This window comes from Brachycentrus maculatus, unplaced genomic scaffold, assembly GCF_059751285.1.
Source record: "Brachycentrus maculatus isolate JH-2025_06_01 unplaced genomic scaffold, ASM5975128v1 h1tg000089l, whole genome shotgun sequence".
Lineage (NCBI taxonomy): Eukaryota > Metazoa > Arthropoda > Insecta > Trichoptera > Brachycentridae > Brachycentrus > Brachycentrus maculatus.
The window spans coordinates 703,844-726,047 of NW_028280843.1; the positions used below are offsets into that span (position 1 = coordinate 703,844).

The 22,204-nt window shown below is 30.4% G+C and overlaps 4 protein-coding genes across 4 annotated transcripts in view; all 4 read left to right on the forward strand.

The window, feature by feature from the left end:
• The first annotated feature begins 660 nt into the window (after positions 1–660).
• On the forward strand, positions 661–6,888 carry LOC148310686 (apolipoprotein D-like). Its single transcript, XM_088257885.1, has 5 exons — positions 661–729; positions 2,227–2,345; positions 3,405–3,535; positions 5,199–5,374; positions 6,658–6,888. Exons 2-5 carry the CDS (start codon positions 2,232–2,234, stop codon positions 6,795–6,797), a joined length of 561 nt encoding a protein of 186 aa, XP_088114011.1. The 5' UTR covers positions 661–729; positions 2,227–2,231; the 3' UTR covers positions 6,798–6,888.
• Positions 6,889–8,715: 1,827 nt separating this feature from the next.
• LOC148310687 (pancreatic triacylglycerol lipase-like) lies at positions 8,716–13,750 on the forward strand. Its single transcript, XM_088258017.1, has 6 exons — positions 8,716–8,761; positions 9,625–9,781; positions 11,319–11,467; positions 12,058–12,303; positions 12,787–13,123; positions 13,699–13,750. Exons 1-6 carry the CDS (start codon positions 8,716–8,718, stop codon positions 13,748–13,750), a joined length of 987 nt encoding a protein of 328 aa, XP_088114143.1.
• Positions 13,751–16,688: 2,938 nt separating this feature from the next.
• On the forward strand, positions 16,689–19,793 carry LOC148310688 (pancreatic triacylglycerol lipase-like). Its single transcript, XM_088258018.1, has 5 exons — positions 16,689–16,714; positions 16,861–17,009; positions 18,251–18,496; positions 19,002–19,338; positions 19,664–19,793. The coding sequence occupies exons 1-5, from the start codon at positions 16,689–16,691 to the stop codon at positions 19,713–19,715; spliced, it is 810 nt and encodes a 269-aa protein (XP_088114144.1). The 3' UTR covers positions 19,716–19,793.
• Positions 19,794–20,774: 981 nt separating this feature from the next.
• LOC148310689 (uncharacterized) overlaps positions 20,775–22,204 on the forward strand; it is a 38,704-nt gene continuing 37,274 nt past the window's right edge. Inside the window, exon 1 of the mRNA XM_088258020.1 lies at positions 20,775–20,779. Within this exon, the coding sequence (XP_088114146.1) occupies positions 20,775–20,779 (5 nt within the window). The remainder of the gene's footprint in view (positions 20,780–22,204) is intronic.

The window sequence follows — 22,204 nt, forward strand, 5'->3', positions numbered from 1 at the left end:
AACCTTGATTTTAATAACCAAGGGCAATAATCAATGCATTTCCCCTCTTAAACAAAAACTATCATGCCGTTTCTCCGTAAAGATAGGCAGAAAAGAAGGCCACACGAATCTGTCTTTTCTAATAATATTCGCCTCACCAATAGTTCCGACTCCTGATCTGAACACTTGCAAGTATTAGGTTATGAGGAAAGAATGCAATGCAATGCTTATATCTGTAATGCATTCTTTCCTTATATCATCATGCAAACATCTTTCATACATAGTTTTGTCACACATTCGTTTGAAAGATCGTACTGTGACTACATTAAGTCTCCTTCCATCTTTCTTATGACGACACCTTTCTTTACTCTTATGTAAATATTAGGGACTGATCACATTGTCTTCATATAATCAACCTCATCGATCCTATGAAATATTCTGTGCAACATTTTGGAGTAGAGAGATTAAATAAAATAAAATATTTCATGGGTTTTTTATTGTTAACGTCGATTGAAATATTTTATTTTGTTCAAACACATATGAATATGATTATAATATTTTTTAATGAAAAGATTATGTTTGTTATAATATTATATTACCTACATCAGGGTACATACTGCAGTTTGAGGAAAAAATCGTTATTAAACATTATAAAACGACCGAAACTAAGAAATTTAAATCATTGTTTCACGGAGATCTCCTAAACAATCATACAACCTAAAATAATAAAGTAATTATTATCAATCAAAGGTAAGTTTTTTTTCCAATTTATTTGATAAAGAAAAACTTCCAAGGGTACATTTTCAATAATAATTCAAATAAATTAAGAAGTTTCAAAAAAATGTCTGGTTTTTATTTTTATTGGTAACTATCTATAGGTACTCGGTCACGCTTTGTTGTGGTTCAGTATGGTTAAAAGGAAAAGAAGGTTATACGGGTGTATTCGAATAACAGCATTTTATTATCAGATGTAATTTTACCCGCCCTTCGTAATGTAGTAGTTAGTGCGTTTGACTACCAAGCCAGGATTTAAATATTTTTAATAATTATTTATATTTTTTTTATCCGCCTCCGTAGCGTAATGGTCAGCACGCTCGGCTACCGTACTGGAGGTCAAATAAAAAAAGTGATTTTTTTACTCTTATATTTATTCAATATTACCTTGGACTGGTACCATAAGCGGAGCGCTGATCACGTTTCCTTCATGTGTTAACGATCTAGATAACACTGCGTTTATATGACGCAGTGCCCTATGCACCATTGGGGTGCGGATAAGGGTTTGAATGAAAATAATTATTTTATATAACACTGGAGTAATGGGTAACCATGTCTTTACGTAATTAATGATTAATATTACATTTTTTATAGTAAATGCATTTCTTATGTTCAAACAGAACACTTAATTTAAATAGAACTTCAATTCACGAAGGAAAAAAATCATCAGATTTAAAATTTAAATAAACTTGTTTTTAATTTTTTTTATATTTTTTAAAAGAAGATTGCTCACTTTACTTGCCAAATATTACTATTTATTTCTTTTTTTTTTTCATATTTAGGGAATAAGCTACAAAGGAAATCAAAATAATGGGTCTTTTTTAAACATTTAAAGGTTTTCTAGACGATATAATTATAATATTTAATTTTTTATTGATTTGGCATAAACTTTATGGAATGACATGTTTATTATTTAAAAAAAACACTTGTATACTACCACTATTTGAGTTTTATCTCATTACACTCAACTAGTTGCGTGTAATGAGATAAAACTAATTCAGTGAAATTAAACAAGTGTTTATTTTTTTGAAAATATACAACAATTATGTACGAGTACATGTATTTGTACTCGTAGTATATTTTTTACTTGTTTTTTACCTTTTAAGTAGTAACATATGTTAAAGCTACAGACGCTTCCATCTACAAGAGCATTTATAAACTTTATATCTGTAGATGGAAGCATCTGCAGCCTCCGAAAGTTATCGTAAACACTCAAGTGGTAAAAAGCAAGTGTTTTATTTGTAATTTTATCATATCATTCCACAAAGTGAATACCGAAATAATAAATAGCATAGGTTATTTAATATTTTGTATATTAAAAGCATTGTTAACTTTGAGGAAAGGTAATATAGCACGCTTCTTATTATTCATCGTTCACTTTGTGTATTAACACAACGTAAACGATGATTAAGAGAATGTTAAGTTATTTAATGTTAAGTACAAACACGTTGTATCTTAGAAATTCGTTTACAGATACCATGTACAAAGCATTAATTGTACTTACGCTTGTCGCGGTCAGCCAGGCTCAAGTTTTCTCATTGGGTAGATGTCCCCGTAAAATTACCCCAATGCCAAACTTTGATGTGGGACAGGTATGTAAAAAAATAATTAATGGCTATGGCGAAATGCATTTCATAAGGAAAATATCAAGGATCTCCTGACAAAGAACGAGAACTCAAAAATCCCTGTTTGAATAATCCCTGTTATTTAAAACTTTTCGTTTGAATAAAATAACCGATTTAAAACTTAAAATTTAATGTACTTTTAAAACCACATAAAATGACATTTCAAACTAGTAAGTGTATTTTGCCAGTTTATAGAACGTTGAAAACTTTATAATACTGCATCATCAATTCAAAATTGCATATTTTCAGGTTAACGTTTTTTGCCAGTACATTCACGATATGCTCGACGTAAATCATTTAAGCTTATTTAAACGATTTTAAATTAAACAAAATTTAATGTGTCCAAATACTTGTGCGTAAATCGGGTTTATTTCCTTTTAGGACTTATTATTTACATTAATGTAAAAAACAACTCCGAATTGGAGATAATCAAGATTGGTGAAAATGATGTAATGTAGCGTTTCTTAAGGATGTGAATTTAATTCCGGATTCGGACCTCACATACATATGAAGAAGTTTCTGCTTAATAAAAGCTTCCCTCATAACACCAAAGATGATTCTAGTGAAGTCTCGCACACTGTATTTCGAGTTTAATCAATAAACTTGTATTTAGAAGATTCAAGAATTTGAGTAGTGTGGTTGTCAATCATGGGTAGAATTGGTAAATTTTACACTTGTGTAAAATGATCATTCAACCAGCCTATGAGAGGTCATAAATCGTGTAAAATATCCATGACTTAAAAACACCATATTCTTCTTCATCTTTGAAAAGATGTCAATAAAAAATCATTGAAGTCAATGTTTTAGATAAACATTTAGAAAAGTTGGTATAAATATTGTTCTCATAGTACATTTTGTATTTTAAAAGCATTGTTAACTTCGTGTTATGGTAACATAACACTCTGCTTATCATTCATCGTTCACATTATGTAATACCATTCATAATATTAAAGTGGTATTACACAAAGTGAACGATGAATGATAAGGAGAGTATTATTCTCATAGTGCTTTTTTTTTTAAATCTAGTATACTGGGAAATGGTATGAGCAAGCGAAATATCCTAACTCGCAGCAAGGTGAAGGAAAATGCGTAACCGCAGTTTACACAGCCATATCTGCTACCACCGTCAATGTGACCAACAAGATGTATGATAAAAAGTAAGTTATACTCATAAACGTATTACCGCTAATTTCAAGAATGTATTGTAATTAGTTGTGTATTATTCTCAACTTTTGAGTAAAATCTTCTGAAATGCTATTTCTATTTAACCTAATCTAACCTAACCTACTTCAAAAATGTATTGTAATTAGTTGTGTATTATTCTCAACCTTTATGTAAAAATCTACTGAAATGCTATTTGTATTTGACCTAACCTACTTCAAAAACGTATTATTGTTATTAGTTTATATTTTATATTATTGTAATTAGTTGTATATTATTCTAACCTCTACGTGTATGTTAAAGTCTTCTGAAATGCTATTTCTATTTAACCTAATCTAACTTTTTAACCTACTTCAAGAATGTATTGTAATTAGTTGTGTTTTTGTCACAACTATTGTGTAAAATCTTCTGAAATGCTATTTCTATTAAACCTAACCTAACCTACTCCAAGAATGCATTGTAATTAATTGTGTTTATTATCAACCATTATGTTGAAATATTCTGAAATTTTTTTTTTATTTAAACTAATCTTCACTTCAATAATGGATTGTTAGTACTTGTGTAATCTTCTCAACCTTTGTGTAAATTATTCTCAAATTCTTTTTCAATTTATTGATTTGGAATAACATGATAAATTTATGAGCCGAATGTGGTTGGTAATAGAAAAACGGCGGGAAAACTTTTCATGGTCAGGTATTTCAAATACTTGAATGTGGTCAAGTTTTCCACTTTCGTTTAAAAAATGAGATAGACATCTCGAGTTAAGATACCTATATGAGGGAAGGTATTAGGGGTCACCAGACAAAATGAGGGTATCATATCGCTCCCTCCTTTCAAGAACGTCATAAATCAAAAAACTTTTTTTCAGGAGATCGTTTTTAAAGTTTACAAATATAATACAATATATTAAAAATAAATATCAAGCCACTTATTGAAATTTTTACTGTGAAACAGATCTTTTTAGGTAAAACCTGAATGTTTTTTCTTCATTTGAAAAATATTAAGTTTATTTAAAAAAATTATTAAATAAATCCTTTTCTTCAAAATGGAAAAACAACACTTTCTGCCCTGTAGCGGGTTAATATTAAGTTGAAAATTTACCTCTTTTGCGTTGATATAGTACATTTTCTGGGCATTCCGAAAACATGCACAACTGAAAATTGACGATTTTTGATTTATGACGTTCTTGAAAGGAATGAGCGATATGACGATTGTCTTGCTGTTTGTACTCGTCAGAAGATTGCTAAGCAATGAAAGTCGTACTTACTCGCTAAAAAAACACTGTTTATTAATTAAAATGGTAAATAATTTAGTAATTAAATAATTTAAATGTATGGAATCTTAAACAAACTTAAAAAAATAATGTAACTGAATAGTGTTAATATGTAATAAGCTACGCCAAGTTCTCAGCTCTGGATGCAGTTGCTCGAGAGGGTAAATGAAAAAAGGATGAGCGCAATTGTGTAAGGGCTTTTATAGCCTCCGCTACGTCACTGTCGTCAACTTAACATGGACTTACCTGAGTCCCCACATATAGTTTAAAACAACTTCAACGGTTTAATTTTTTCTTCACTTGGCTATGGATTAAGCTATTTGGAACTCACTACAAGCGAGAGGTGTTCTTTTGTAAATCGATAATATTTTTTCTCGATCTTTCAGTGACGCGGTAGTATCCATTTCTGGTACAGCCTCCATAGTTGGTACATTAGGCGATGGTCGCCTTTCAGTAAAGTTTGGTGGTGTGCCTTTCGGAGCACCATACTGGGTTCTGGATTCTGACTATTCCACATATTCCCTTGTGTACACCTGTGTTAATGTTTTGGTCGCCCGTTTTGGTAAGTGAAAAGATATTTTTATGTAACATATATTATATTTTTTATCTTTTATATATTTTGTCCAGTTATGACGAGAATTAAATATTTTTTTTCATATGTAGTAACTCTTATGTATTTCAACCTTATTTTTTGTTACATTTTGAATTAAAATTGAATTTAATTGAAATTTAAATACATGAAAAACAAGATTTTAACATGTTGAATACTGTAAAACTTTAATTGCACTAAAATTCCGGATCTTATTGCTAAAATACCTATTTATTCAATATATTGTGCATAGTAGATAACACTAATAATTTATTCTGAATTTAGTATTTATATAATCAGTAAAACAAATTTATGAGACGAATGAAGTTAAAAATAGAAGCAAAGGAAGACAGAACACGGATGGTTAGCACGCTCGGTTACCGTATTGGAGGTCCCGGGTTCGATTCCCAGGGGGATCAAATAAATTAAAGTGATTTTTAACGTAGAAGTGACAAATATTTTTTGACTCCGAACCGAAAACACTTCTCGAAACCAAAATTATTTTGATTCATACACGATTATTTTTATATAACACCCATCAATCAATTCATTTTCATCCTTAGATTTTATTAGTTTTTTGTGTGAAGAAAGATATACTATTGATACCATGGACTTCACCTGAAAAAAAGGGCTGGTGTCCTTTAATGTTATTATATTTCATATTACAACTACGCTGATTCGATACTGTACCTTAAATATTATAGGATATTAATAATCGAAGTCGAGAATATACCCTGAAACAGTAAAAAAACAAAGCATTTTCATTTATTTTCCTTTGTTACAAAATACACTCTTGAATCTAAAAATTGATTGTTTTGATTTTTAAACATTGTTACAGAATACACTCCTGCATTAAAAAATGAAGCGTATTGATATATTATTAGATTAAAACCAATATTTTTAGCTTTTCCACTTTATTTTTATTTGACCAGTGACCGGGTTTCGTCGTTACCGACATTATCAGACAGTCTGATGATGTCAGTAACGACGAAATCCGGTCGCTGGTCAAATAAAAATAAAGTGGAAAAGCTAAAAATATTGGTTTTAATCTAATAATATATTAAAATGCAATTCCATCACGAAGTGTCAGTGGATAATATAAATCTATTAAAAAATGAAGCGTATTAATTTATTTATCATTGTTACAGAATACACTTCTGAATCTAAAACTAACGTGTTTTGATTTATTCACCTATGTTACAGAATACACCCCTGGATCATAAAATAAAGTTTGATTTATTTTACCTTTGTTACAGAATTCCTGTGGTTATTGACTAGGAACCGTTTGGTTTTCCCTGTAGTTTATACCAAACCATACGCTACAATGGATACTCTTGGGCTTAAGAGAACGCTCCTTGTTAAAACGGACCAATTGAATTGTCCTCTTGTTTACTAGGTGAAAAATGGAAAATGTTTTATTTAGTGTAGTATGCAAAAAAATATCTTACGTTTTACATTTTTTGAATAAATACATGTTTAAATTGCTACATACTTTTTGATTTATTTACCTTATAAAAAAGTAATACCTACAACAGTAACACATTTATGACAGTTATGATTCTACGATTGAGAAAATGTTATTATTTAATTTATTATAACCTTAATTTATTTTTCGCCCGACAAGTGCTTAGAATTTCAAATTCTCACCCCAAATAGACTTCTTCATCTTTGTTAAGATGTCTATTGATTATTTATTGATTGGGCGTTTAATTTGTAGAATTCCATTTTAATTTATGCATTTATTTTAAATCAAACACAGATTTTTTGAGTCTATTAAGTTGTATTTTATTAACAAAAACACATAAAAATTATATTGTGACAATTGTTTCGCCTTGTAAGGGCATTATCAAACGAATGTCTTGTTAGGGCATTATAGAACATTCGTTTGATTATGCCCTAACAAGGCGAAACAATTGTCACAATATAATTTTTTATGTGTTTTTGTAAATAAAATACAACTTAGTAGACTCAAAAAATCTGTGTTTGATTTAAAATTAATACGTAAATGTCTATTGATTATTTATCAATGAGAGTTCAACGAAATTTAAAGTTTTCAAAGACACAATATTTTACGTATTTTTTAATCGATCTTAGTAAGAAAGTATTATGTCACAGATTTTTTTTAACGCCTTAAACACCAGAAGGTCGCTCTGCATTAGAGGTAGATCTTCATTTAAAACACTATTACATTTATTATGATTTGTAATCAATCGTAAATAGCAAACACACACACACATATTTATATATATTGACATGTTTATATTTATAAATAAACAAATAAATTTATATATATAAACAAACATTTTATATATATATATATATATATATATATATATATATATATATATATATATATATATATATATATATATATATATATATATATATATATATATATATATATATAAATATATACATATATATATATATATATATATATATATATATATATATATATATATATATATATATATATATATATATATATATATATATATATATATATATATATATATATATATATATATATATATATATATATATATATATATATATATATATATATATATATATATATATATATATATATATATATATATATTTATATATATATATATATATATATATATATATATATATATATATATATATATATATATATATATATATATATATATATATATATATATATATATATATATATATATAAAAATATATATATTATATATATATATATATATATATATATATATATATATATATATATATATATATATATATATATATATATATATATATATATATATATATATATATATATATATATATATATATATATATATATATATATATATATATATATATATATATATATATATATATATATATATATATAAATATATATAACATATAAATCTACGTAATTAAAATTAATGAAACAAATATAATTATAATAATATTTGTTGAAATACATATTTGTAGCAAAGATGTACCAAACAGAAACGGAGCAAATAAAAGAACTTTTATGATAAACAAATGAGCTGGGAATCTCAAATTCATGTGATCACTTTATATATAGTCAAATTATGAAGGTTAATGAAATGTAATCTCAATGCCATTGTCTCATTAATCTCGATCAAAGTATTAGTAGCTATTGTGTTTTCTATTTATATAAAATGATTACAGTTTAATGTATCCATGTAGTCTCAAATGATTAAACTTAGTAGATAAAAAATACAGTACGTATTTACCGGTTCCATCTAATTATTTTGTTAAATTATTGATCGATATGAAAAATATAATTAAATGATAAAATGGCAACCTACGTCACGAAATTGGACCTCAAGAAGAAAAATAAACGTAACTAATAATATAAAGATGTACACCTGATCCGGTAAAATATTATGTAAGTGTTTTCCAGATGAATATCAAGATATATTGAGTGATTGGTTTTGAGATGTCTTACCTCCTCATGAAATGATCCATATCTCGAATTGATTTGCGTAATGAATTGATACAAATAATTAGTCAAACCCATAATTATTTTGCAGATTTGATAAGATCAAGTTATACTACTATAAATTGATTGAGAAAGTGGTATGATCATTAGTTTTTGTTCTTGATCAAAAATTTCAAAATGAGAGTTTTTTGCAGCGTTTTGTTGCTTTTGGTAGGAGTGGCCTCCATTTCTGGTAATTATTTCATTTAATTATTTATTTATTTCATAATTAAAGTGCAAATTTGTTTAAAAATAACTATAAATTTTTATTTTAAAATAATTATAATGTCTACCTGTTTCGAAGCTAACCGCGTCATTATCCAGACTGATTATTCAGTCTTGATAAAGAAGCGGATAGCTTCGAAACCGGTAGACATTATAATTAAATTATAATAAAATATTTATAATGATTTTAAAACAAAGTTACATTTTAATTATAAAATGGAAAATCACAAAGTTTGTGCTTCAAATATAAATTATATTATTTATTTTACTCTACAATGACCGTCTTTATTTCCTTATTAAAATGTAAACAAAGATCAATCTAGGAAAACCATTGGGAAGAGTCTAAACAGCATTAAAGAGCTATTCAAATTTCAATGACTTCAAAGTGCATATACTCGTACTCCTCAATTATCTACATTTTTAGTTTAGTAAGTTTTAGCAGGTATTTATTGTATAATTGTACAGTAAATATAATTAATTTGTATAAATATTAATGCAGCCAAACTCCACCCCTTTCTTTCGGAATACAGAGAGGGAATGAGGTATTTCATTGCTGAAGGAAAAAATGGCGGAATTCAAATTGTTGACAGACTAGCGACTGATCCAGATGCAAGGTTCACCGCATCATCTGATGTCAGGTTCCTTCTATATACAAGGTAGGGTAACACTCTCCTTATCATTAATTGTTCACCTTGTGTAATACCCATTTAATAAAAACTAATTCGTGAATACCGGATTCGGAATAATCATTTCATCATCAGGTCATTAAAATAAAATTATAAAGTATAACGTTTTTACAAAAATAAAATTTTAAAAGAGAGAAAGAAAGCCAAATTAACACAATGAGAATATTTTTGAATGTGGACGTGAAGTTAAATTTAGTTGGTTATTTATTATGGGTAAGTTTTTAATTTGTTATTGTACAAATTACGAGATAATTATAAACACTTGGATTCTTACTTCGAACCTGTAAGCCTTTTGTAAATATTAACTCTTTGAAACTACTTTATTTTTCCTACGTACGTAGTATTCTTGAATTTTCATCTCCTATTTGGTCACCCTATTATCAAGTACACTCGGATAAAATTGAAAGAATCCAAAAACTTTTCGTAAAAAAATTAAATCGTAGATCACACCTAAATTTACAGGATTACCGTGAAGCATGCGCTTTTTATAACTTGCAAACTCTTTCTGATAGACGAACCGTGGCCGACTTGATGTTGCTCACCAAGATCCTTTCCAACAAAATTGATTCCCCTGACCTAGTAGCCCGTATTAATTTTAGAGTACCCCAAAGACGAACGCGTTCTACTCACCTTCTTCATGTACCAAAGTGCAATACAGTTTTTTCACAAAATACCACCCTTAATAGAATCATAGACTCATACAACAAGACATATAATGACATCGATATTTTCGGGAAAAGTGTTGCTATAATAAAAAAAAGAGGTTAGTAGAAAGCTCTCATGCTCTGTTTACTCTCCACCAATAACCTAGTTATGTTATGGGTGGGGGGTGAACGGTGCATGACAGTTTTTTTTTCTGTATATATAATTGAATGTGTATATGTATGTATATGTATATATATGTGTGTATGTATGCGTATGTATATATATGTATGTATATTTATAAATAATTTTTTTAACTTCTTACCTAGAAAAAAAAATCCTTTAACCACCCTTTATTAATTCCTCTCCTTTCCTTCTCCTTCCTGCTAAATCTATTATTTTATAAAATACCCTTTTTTTTGTTTTTTTTTTTGTTTTTTGTTTAATCTCAGAATGTTTTTTAATAGTTTTATAACATAATTGTGGAATTGTTTAATTGGCTTTTTTTTAACGTAACTATTTTTTGTCAATGTAATGTAATGTTTATTATTGTTAATGTAACTATTGTTTTATATCATTTTTTTTATGTAAGCTGTACAATTCCCGAATAAATAAAAATAAATAAAATAAAATAATATAATTAAACAACAACAACAATCATAAATTAAAAAATATTATTGTAAATGAAAAATTATTTTCTGAAGAGATCAAAACGAATAAGAAAACTTTGACTTCACCATTTAAACATACTAAAAATGTTGTGATCTATTGAATAAGAAAACTTTGACTTCACCATTTAAACATACTCAAAATGTTGTGATCTATTGATCTATTGATTTTTTTTTAATCTTTGTATTTTTTCTAGGAAAAACCCCACTACGGCTTACATTCTGAAAAATGGCGATGCCAATAGTTTGACTTCTTCTAATTTCGACAAATCTAAGGCAACGAAAATCGTTTCTCACGGATGGAATAATAATGGAGACAGTAAGGTCAACACATTGATCAGGGATTGTAAGTAATTATTTTTAAATTAACTTTTTGAAAACTTAGAACCATTGTATAAATGAATAATTTCATCTAGTCTTTCACCGGTACAATTTCTAACTACATTCACTTCATTTTTTTTTACTATTCTTTCTTCTTCTTCTTCTTGACGTGTCTTGTCGGGTTCTTCCGACATTCAATATCACTTGTGAGAATCTATCCCTATTTTGGGCGGTTCGGAACAGCTCCTTGACGATCCTTACTCCTGTCCACTTGCGTATATTATGGACCTCCAGATCCACCTTCTTTCAATACCTCTTCGACTCTTGGTCTTAATCTTGATGATCAGCTGCAGTAGCTTGCACTCCCTTAATACTATGGCTGTTTGTAGAACACTTGCGTTGTTGGACATGCCTTTCCAGGGTATCCAAAGCATTTTTTGATGCATCCGCATCTCAAACGCCTCTAGCCGGTTCACGACTCTCATTCACACTTCATTCTTCGACTTTATATGTAGATACGCATCTTAATATTTTATTATTATTTAAAACTTATTTGTATAGAATCTAGCTGTTTTGTATAATCTTTTATTTTAAATTAACATTCATTGTCCTAAGCTTTCCTTGCTGCCATGGATGTGAATGTCATCTGCGTGGACTGGGGCGCGGGATCCAATGGTCTGTATGGAACTGCTGTCAACAACGTTCCTCTGGTCTCAACTTGGGAAGCTAGCCTAGTCGACTGGCTCATCAGCCAAGGAGCAGCAGTTGGCAGCTTCCACATCATGGGACACAGTCTCGGAGCCCACATCGCTGGTCAGACTGCTAGGAAAGTCACGAGAGGAAAAATCACTTACGTAACTGGTAAGTTTGTGGATACCACTTTTTCATAAAATCTATTATGACAACTGTTTCGATGCATTCCGTATATGGGCTGAAAAGCCAAAGGCTGACACGTAGATGGCATTCATTGTTTTCTTTAAACCCTCACCCGCACCCAATGGTGCATAGGGCACTGCATCAGTTAAACTCAGTATTAAATTGAACGTTTACACATGAAGGAAAGGTGATCAGCCCTCCGCTTTTGGTACCAGTCTAGGGCAGTATTGAATAAATATTAGAGTGAAAAAAACACTTAAATTTATTTGACCCCCTCCTGGGAAACGAACCTGGGACTTCCTCGACTACCATCCGAGCATGCTGATCATTCACTCTCCTTTCCAAATCATTATCAATCTTTCTTTTCTTATTCCTCAAAATATACTTCCCAAATATACAAAATCATCTATCTACTTATCCCAAAAACTGTTATATACTAAATTATAATATTTTATTTGTATTTTTCAGGTTTAGATCCTGCAGGTCCTTCTTGGGGTCCTGGAACCGAACGCATTCGGCCCAGTGACGCAGGATACGTTGAGATTATCCACACTGACGCAGGATTACTCGGAGTGAAGGAGCCTGTCGGTCACAATGACTTCTACCCGAATGAGGGCGCTAATATGCCCGGATGCCTTTCAGTCGACGTCGCCTGCTCTCACGGACGCTCCTTCGAATACTTCGCTTACTCCATCGGCAATACAAGGTTCATGGCTGACCAGTGTCGTGATGAGAATGAGGCTCTCAACAACCAGTGCTCGAACTTGAGCAAACTGCACATGGGAGGCGCTGCAGTCAAGGCTATGTGAGTACTTATTTTTTAACACTGTACTTATAATTCACTGTTAAAAATCCTACTCTTCGCAAACGATATTGTGCTAATGAGTGAAATACACGAAGACTTACAAAATGTTCTGGAAAGATGGAGAAGGATTTAAGAGGACAATGGATTGAGACTGAGCAGAAACAAGACCGAATATTTGTACCTACCATTTGTAAATACAAATGCTGCCATCCTCCATACAGGTGAAAGGAGAAGCAATACCAAATTGCGACTCCTTTAAAATACGATAATCCGATTTTCTGCCTCTCACTTAGTTGGCACCCGACTGCGATGAAAAGGACGTGGAATTTGTGACTCTGACTTTGAGTTACGAGATGCGTAATACGACTTCCATATAAATATGCACTGGAGTCTTTTGGTACCACTTTTGGTAATATCGTGTAATTTTTGGATGATCAGTACGGAAAAGGTTAAAAACGCAACTTCATGACTACTTCGTTTGATCTCAAGTTGAGACAACCATAATTTAATTTGTCATCCGTAGGATAAATAATCCAATGTCTAAAATTAATAATATATTTTCATTTCCTTTTCAGCCGCGGTATTTTCCACTTGAAAACTACCGGCAGCCCACCATTCTATCTTTAAAGGGAAACAGTAATATTCGGCATGATCAACATAAACAAACATTCAATTAATTATTTGACATAAACATTTTTAACTGCATCAGTTGATTTTTTTTGTTTTTTTCAGTAATTATGAAATACATATTCTTAATAAAAAAATAATGTTTTTTTTTAATGATTGTTTGTGTTTTTATATAGCACCGAAATAATGAAGAAAAGCTGTTGTTGACTAAGTATAACCTTATAAACTATGATTATTAAGATATATAGTATAAAGCTAAATATATATTTCAGAATATTTATGAAATGGAAATTAATAGAAAAATATACTTAATCATTTTCTTTAATATATTAATCCGTTTATAGTAAGATAAAATTTGATATTGAAGTTCGAAAGAATGAATTTATTTAGGTGCGATCTTTTGATTTTGTCATGAAACATTCTTAAGTTTTTAATCTTAATTTAATATCAAACCATTTTTAATTAAGTTTTATTTAGTAAACACCATATAACGGTGTTTGAAAATGACGCGGAATGCATCGAAACACGTGTCGTGTTAAATTTTAAGAAATAGTGATATTTACCAATTAAAACTAATATTAAAAATATTTTTTCAATTATTGTTAACGAATGAATTCAACGTAATAAAGTTTTCGAACACATTATTTTACGTATTTTTTTTATCGACAATAGGATGAAATTATGTCAGAGAATTTAAAAAAATCATATTTAACTACTTTACTTTTATTTAAAAAAAAATAAATACAAGCATAAGTTTTTATATTTTTTGTCACTTTTAATACTTATTATTTTAATTTTCGTTAAAAATACTTTCAAAGGATTTATTTCATGTCTTTAAAAAACTCTACGATATTAATTATATTAACAATTTCAATTATTAAGTTTGTAAAATGAATTTCCTCCCTAAACACGAGAAGTACGCTCTGTTTTAGAGGCAGATATTCATTTAAAATACTAAAACATTAATTATGATTTGTACTCACGAATTAAATTGTTTCTCTAAGTGTTTTTCCAGATGAATATCAAGATATATTGAGTGATTGGTTTTTTACCTCCTCATGAAATGATCCATATCTCAAATTGATTTGCGTAATAAATTGATATGAATAATTAGTCAAACCTTTACTTGTTTTAAGATTTGATTAGATCAAACATTTCAACTAGTATAAATTGATTGCAAAATTAGTACGATCATTAGTTTTTGTTTTTGATCAAAATTTTCACAATGAGAGTTTTTTGTAGCATTTTGTTGCTTTTGGTAGGAGTGGCCTCCATTTCTGGTAAATATCCTATTTATTAATTTATGTATTAACGAACAAAGACAAGTTAACAAATAAACCAGTTAGAAAATAGTATCAAACATAGACGATATAACTTTACATAGTAAATGTACACAACGTTGATTTTTTAATGTTATTTTAGCATCAAACTAAAGAAACAAAAATATAACACTCTTCTTATCATTCATTGCTCACTTTGTGTAATACCGCTTTTTTAAACATTTATTTGTGACTACCAGTTTCGAAAAATTAATCCATCATCGGGTCATTGAAATAAAATTATTACGTTTTGACTTTTGTATAAAATAATATTTTTTTAACATTAAAAAAAATTCTCTTGAGAAAGACGACAAATGAATCACAATGAGAATATTTTCAAAAGTGGACTCGAAGTTGAATTTACTTGGTTATTTATTAAACAATGTATGATAAAGAAGAGTGTTTAATTACCATACCACAAAGTTATCAATGCATTTAATATACAAAATAATTTAAGTTATTATGAATTCGGTAGATGTGCCCGTATTACTCCAGAAACGGCAGAAATTCCAATTGCTTTCATAAGTGCATGCAGTCTAGAAATATGGGAATTGTGTTTTTAAATTGACTATACTTGTAATTGTTATTTCTTAAATTATCATTATTGAATTCATGGCCCAAGCACATATTAGCCTGACAAGCTTGTGTGAGTATCCCCAAACGAGGAAGAAAAATATCAGTATGAAATTTTTAGTTTTAATTTTAAAATAAACATATATTTAATTAAGTTATTATAACTCAAAAGGTATCATTTATCAATCTCAAAGCAGATGAAAGACGAATAGAGATGAGACATTGGAAAGTCTGGGTACTTGTAGAAATTACGACCTGTAACCAACCAATGGGTTGGTTTAAATATACCTACTCTGTTTACTTTGTACACTGTGTAACACTTACTTTTATGCCCATAATTGACAGATATTCCATGACTTTAATATGGTCATTTCAATACGCTTTTTCATCTTCATTAACAAAATAACTCCTGAAGAGAGGGCAAACCAAAATATATGACTAATGATTTAGATTCACTCAATATATTGCGTTTATTTGAAAACCAGGAAAAAAGTATGCAAGTGAAATAAAAATTAGTATAAGACAATGTGGACAAATGTTTGAAAATACATGGAAATAAATGATTAAAAGAAAAAAATATTTTGCAATAATTCATATACAAACAAGATATATTAACAAAATCACGACAAAATAAAATAGTTGTAAAATCCTAAATAATTAACTACTTTAAATTTGTACTTATATAAGTGAGACTGTTTTTAACACAGTTTGATAATCCCGTGGCAAGGTAAAACATTTGTCACAAAATATGAAAGCACAGTTAATTTCAAATATTAATAAAAAAATCTACAGTTCGTAAATATGTAAGTTCAAGTGTAACACACATTTTACAAGTTTCAATGACTTCAACGAGTATATGTTCCTTTAAAAAAACTCTTATTTTTGGTAGGTTAAAATTGTACAAGAAACATTATTAATATGTTAACATTTTAATGCAGCCAAGCTCCACCCCTTTATTTCGGAATACAGAGAGGGAATGAGGTATTTCGTTGCCGAGGGAAAAAATGGGAGGATTCAAATTGTTGACAGACTAGCGACTGATCCAGATGCGAGGTTCACCGCATCATCTGATGTCAGGTTCCTTCTATATACAAGGTAAGGTAAAATAATAAAATAAATCAACAATTAAAATATTATACGTAGAAAATCAAGATTTGTGAACAAGTATTTGGCCACACTCAAAATGTTGCGAACCAAAATCTTTTGAATTTTTTCTAGGAAAAACCCCACTACGGCTTATATTCTGAAAAATGGCGATGCCAGCAGTTTGACTTCTTCTAATTTCGATAAATCGAAGGCAACCAAAGTCATTTCTCACGGATGGAATAACAATGGAGACAGTGATGTCAACAAAATGGTCAGGAATGGTAAAAAATATTTTTTATATGAACTTTTTGAATACTTGAACCATTGTATAAATGAATAATTTCATCTAGTCTTTCACTGGTTCCATTTCCAACTTCATCCATTTCATACATTTTTTTACTATTCTTTCTTCTTGTTTTTAAGTAGTAAACTTACAAAATAACCTTACTGTCGTTTCACCGCAGGGTATTAAAAGCTGTCCCACTACATTCCCAGATCAGATACAGAAGCATATAGGCTTCCTGACAGATCTGCATAGGCTTCAGATCTGCGTAAGAAGAGAAAATACAACGCCACACTAATCTGTCTTTTCAAACAACTTTCGACTCTTCTGCATTCATGCATCTCCTCATACATACCCGCCGATTATTTCAACTCCTGACCTAACCCTAACCAAGTATTTTAAAAACTTGATGTCAAATTTTCTTCGGTCTTTTTTACCTTCCATTTTCAACTATATTCTCGTCATAAATTTATTTCCCTTTATTCTTCTTCTTCTTCTTCTTTACGTGGGTCCTATCGATGTTGACTATCACTTGTGAAAATATGTCCCTATTTTGGGTAGTCCGAAACAGCTCCTTGACGCTCTTTATTCCTGTCCACTTGAGTATATTATGGAGCGAGGAGATCCACCTTCATTTGTCACCTCTTCGACCCTCAGTCTTACGTTTGATGATCAGTTAATAATAATAATCTTGGAAGATTTATAAAGCGCCATTTTCGTAAAATACCATCTCTATATCTCTAATACTAGATATGGATTATGATTTGAAAATGATAATTAGAGATAAAAAAAAATATATCAAAGAAATACGTCGTTAATCGGTTGAGTCTGAAGGGGGGAAAGTGGAGTCCCCGTATTATTGCGCCTTTTTCTCGGTTTTCTTAGGCTGGAGCATGGCCAATGGTAATGCCGAAGAGCAGCATGTTGAGATCCCGCGCCGCACTGTACAGCGCCAAGCCTCTGAGCACATGTCCCAAATAGGGCACCTTAATATTCGATATTGGTTCTCTAAACGCTCTGGCTTTTTGGAGAAGTTTTGAATTGTTGGACGTATCCTTCCAGGGTATCTGGAGCATTTTTCGATACATCCGCATCTCATTCATTCTTCACTCTTACTTATCAAGTATTCAAGTATAACGCATCTTTCAATAATTATACATCTATTGGTACTGAATTTAGCTGTCTTGTTTAATATTTAATATCAATATTGATGTTTAAATTGACATTCAATGTCCTTAGCTTTCCTTGCTGCCATGGATGTAAATGTCATATGCGTGGACTGGGGCGCGGGAGCCAATGGTCTGTACGGAACTGCTGTCAACAACGTTCCCCTGGTCTCAACTTGGGAAGCTAACCTGGTTGACTGGCTCATCAGCCAAGGGTCAGCAGTTGGCAGCTTCCACATCATGGGACACAGTCTTGGAGCCCACATCGCTGGTCAGACTGCTAGGAAAGTCACGAGGGGAAAAATCACCTACGTAACTGGTAAGTTTGTGGATAGCACTACTTTATAAAATCTGCTGCGACACATGTCTATGCATTCTGCAACATTTTCATACATCGTATGTGTAAAGCTAAGTACAAGTTACAGAGAAAACTTACACAATAAGATACTTTGATTGCAGCTAGTTTTAGAGTTGTGTCCTTGGGACATTGAAGGATGTACTATAAAATTTACAACATTTTGGTGTATCCAAATACTTTTTACAAGTCTGAGTATCTCCACCTAGGATTTTTTTTAAAATTCAACAAAGCTTAAGATGAACATGAAAGTCTAGGTATTTATAGGGGTCATGACCTGTCATAAGCCTGTTGTGGTTTTGGTTACCGGCCAATGACAAAGAATAAGCCTTGTAAATACACAGACATTCTTTGTTGAGATATCAAAAACTTGGGACCTCCAGAGCGGTAGCTAAACACGCTATCCATTACACCACGGAAGCGGAGATTTTGACATACTTATTTATTGTATTTTATTTTTATTTTTCAGGTTTTGACCCTGCTGGTCCTTCTTGGGGTCCTGGAACTGAACGCATTCGGCCCAGTGACGCGGGATACGTTGAGATTATCCACACCGACGCAGGATACCTCGGAGTGAAGGAGCCTGTCGGTCACAATGACTTCTACCCGAACGAAGGTGCTGGTATGCCCGGATGCCTTCCAGTCAACGTCGGCTGTTCTCACGGACGCTCCTACGAATACTTCGCTAACTCCATCGGCAATACAAGGTTTATGGCTGACCAATGTCGTGATGAGAATGAGGCTCTCAACAACAAGTGCTCCAATTTGAGCAAACTGCACATGGGAGGCGCTGCAGTCAAGGCTATGTGAGTTTTTATTTTTAAACACTCTCCTTATCATTCATCTGCGATCTGGAAAGGACATAGAATTTGTGACTCAACGTTACGAGATGCGTAATACGACTTCCATATAAATATGCACCGGGGTCTTTTGGTACCCCGCTTTAGATATCGTAATTTTTGGATGGTCAGTACGGGAAAGGTTAAAAACACTACTTCATGACTGTTTAGGAATAACTATGAGATTGTTTTAATCCAAGTTGAGACAACCAAAATTTAATTTTTTAATGAAAGTGTAAAGTATCCAGTGTTTAGTAATATAAATAACAATATATTTTTATTTCCTTTTCAGCCGCGGTATTTTCCACCTGAAAACAACCGCCAACCCACCATACTACCTTTGAAGGGGAAAATTTATTACAAGCACGGTCAACATAAATAAATATTTAATAAATTATTTGAAATAAACATTTTTAACTGCATCAGTTGATTTTTTTGTTTGTTAAGTAATTAAAAAATACAAATTCTCAATAAAAAAAGTTTTTTTTAACGATTGTTACCCTGATTTACCCTGAATTGTTTCATTTTGTTTTTAGTCCTTTTCTTCATTAGGATTAAATTATTTTATGCATGTAAAAAAAAGTCTAATTTTCCAAAACCAGATGTGTTTTTCAATACTACATACTACTAGTATTGATCTTTATCCGCACCCAACAGTGTACTCCTGCAATACGCTGATGCAATATTTATCTGACCGTTTTCTTTATGTGTTCTATCCAGTGATTTGGATACAAACTAGCATAAGAAAATACAAAATAAATATTGAAGTAAAAGAATACTTATGTTTTTGTCGCTTCTTTCAAAATCCGCCAGATCCATACAGGTCGATTTTACAAAAAAATGCAAAATTCTCCGGTTAACATTTATGTTTCAAAGATTTGTCTGTCTTTAGATAAAATATTATAAAATAGAGAAATTTTTAATTTTTTTGGAATGTTTTTCAGTATTTAAAAAAACACGAGAAACAAACCGATAATGACGTCATCTTAATTTTTGACCTATCCCCGCTCTCTGATTGGCCGATATGGGTCAGAAGGCAAGTTTCATGAATATATCGGAATTTGAAATGCAACGCTGTTTTAAAGTATTTCTTAGCAGGGCTTTCAAGTATGTAATTTTTTTAAACAATAAAACCCACAATTGGCATTCCTATGGAGTATTTATTTTAAAATCTTATAAAATTGAATCAGGCGAATTTTAAAAGCAGGCGACACATTTATGCTTATATTCAAACCTAGGACTAAAATGATGGCCAAATGTGATAACCATTACACTTTAGAGATAGATTAATATTATGAGTTTGATTTTGAATTTTGGTATTATCAAATATTTCAAATTGGTTTGATTGGTGTGGCATACTATTTTCTCTATCTACCCTTGTGGAGAAGCGACGTAATTGTAATATGGGGTAACCGACTCAAATTTTTATTTTGTTCGAAAGCTAAAAGAATGGAAAATATATATCTTTGGGTAGTTGTGACGTACTAAAGTGCTGGAAATTAATTAGTAATAACTCGTTAGTACTTTGACTGTGGTTAATTGTAAATAATTATTACTAGGTAGCTCTAAGTGAGTGACTGGTTTCTAGGGGAAATAATTAAAGAATTTGCTTGCCATACTATGCGGGTATACACAAGATTAATATTGCGTCTATGTTAGTGTCACCAATGTTTCACCAACGTACCCATATTCCTTACACTAGTCAAAATATATGTTTATTTCTTAGGTGTTTAGAATCTGAAAGGTCCCGTCACATTCCTAAATCCGGTAAAGAAACTTTTGGTTTCCATTCGGAACCATCCTTTTTTTTTTAAATCTTGCATAATTTAATTTAATTTAATCAATTATGCAAAGCTTTTTCCGGTTAAAGATAAAAAAATGTAGCTAATGTTTTCAAAGTCCCTATCACTGTCAGCGAGGCATGTAAGTTAATACTAACAAGTGTGCTATACTAACTAGGTTTACAGACTAAAAAAATAGGTGAAAATTGTTTAATAATATTGTCGTTCTAGTATTGCATATATAAAGGCTTGTTTTATTGCAAACTGCAGGTTGAAATAATTTATCAGCAATTTTGTCTTTTGATTTGCATTGTACAATTATACATTGTTCCATTTTACGTCACATTGATAAATAAAATAAAAACAATTTGCTTAATGATGAAAATCAGCTTGTAATGCATGACATTGATTTTGTTAGTGAATAGGTGATTTAAGGATTTTTTGATCAATCTATGGTCTGTCAGCACCAAACAGTTGTTTTGATAATTTTGTTACCGTAATCGAAAGAAAATAAAGCTATCGACGTAAAATATAGTTTTTTTTTTATATTCTTCTCCTTCATCTTCATCTTTATTAGGTTGATACATCAATGAAGAGAAAAAGGTAATTCACGAATGTAAAAAGTCGGTTGGTAATTAATTACATGCTAATTAAACTACCTTAATTTTTACAATTCAAAAATCTAATTTTTATCAGGAAGCTCAATATTGCATTGAGCACTGCATCACAAAGAAGGAGTTTATCTTGATCGTTAATTACATGAAGAAAGGTGATTATCCTTTGCTCTTCTTGTACAAGTCGTATAAATAAATGTTAGAGAGAAAAATCAAGTACTTTTTAACCTTCCTTCCTCGGGATTCGAACTTCTGACCTCCAGCACGGTAGCCAAACGCATTGACTACACTATACTATACTACGGAGGGAAAGAAACTTATTCTAACCCCGAAAATATTTACTATTTTATGGTTTTAAATTAATTTTACGATAATTTTTTTATTATTATAATTTTTTGACTTTCAAACAAAATAGATTTTATTACTGTGAATCATACT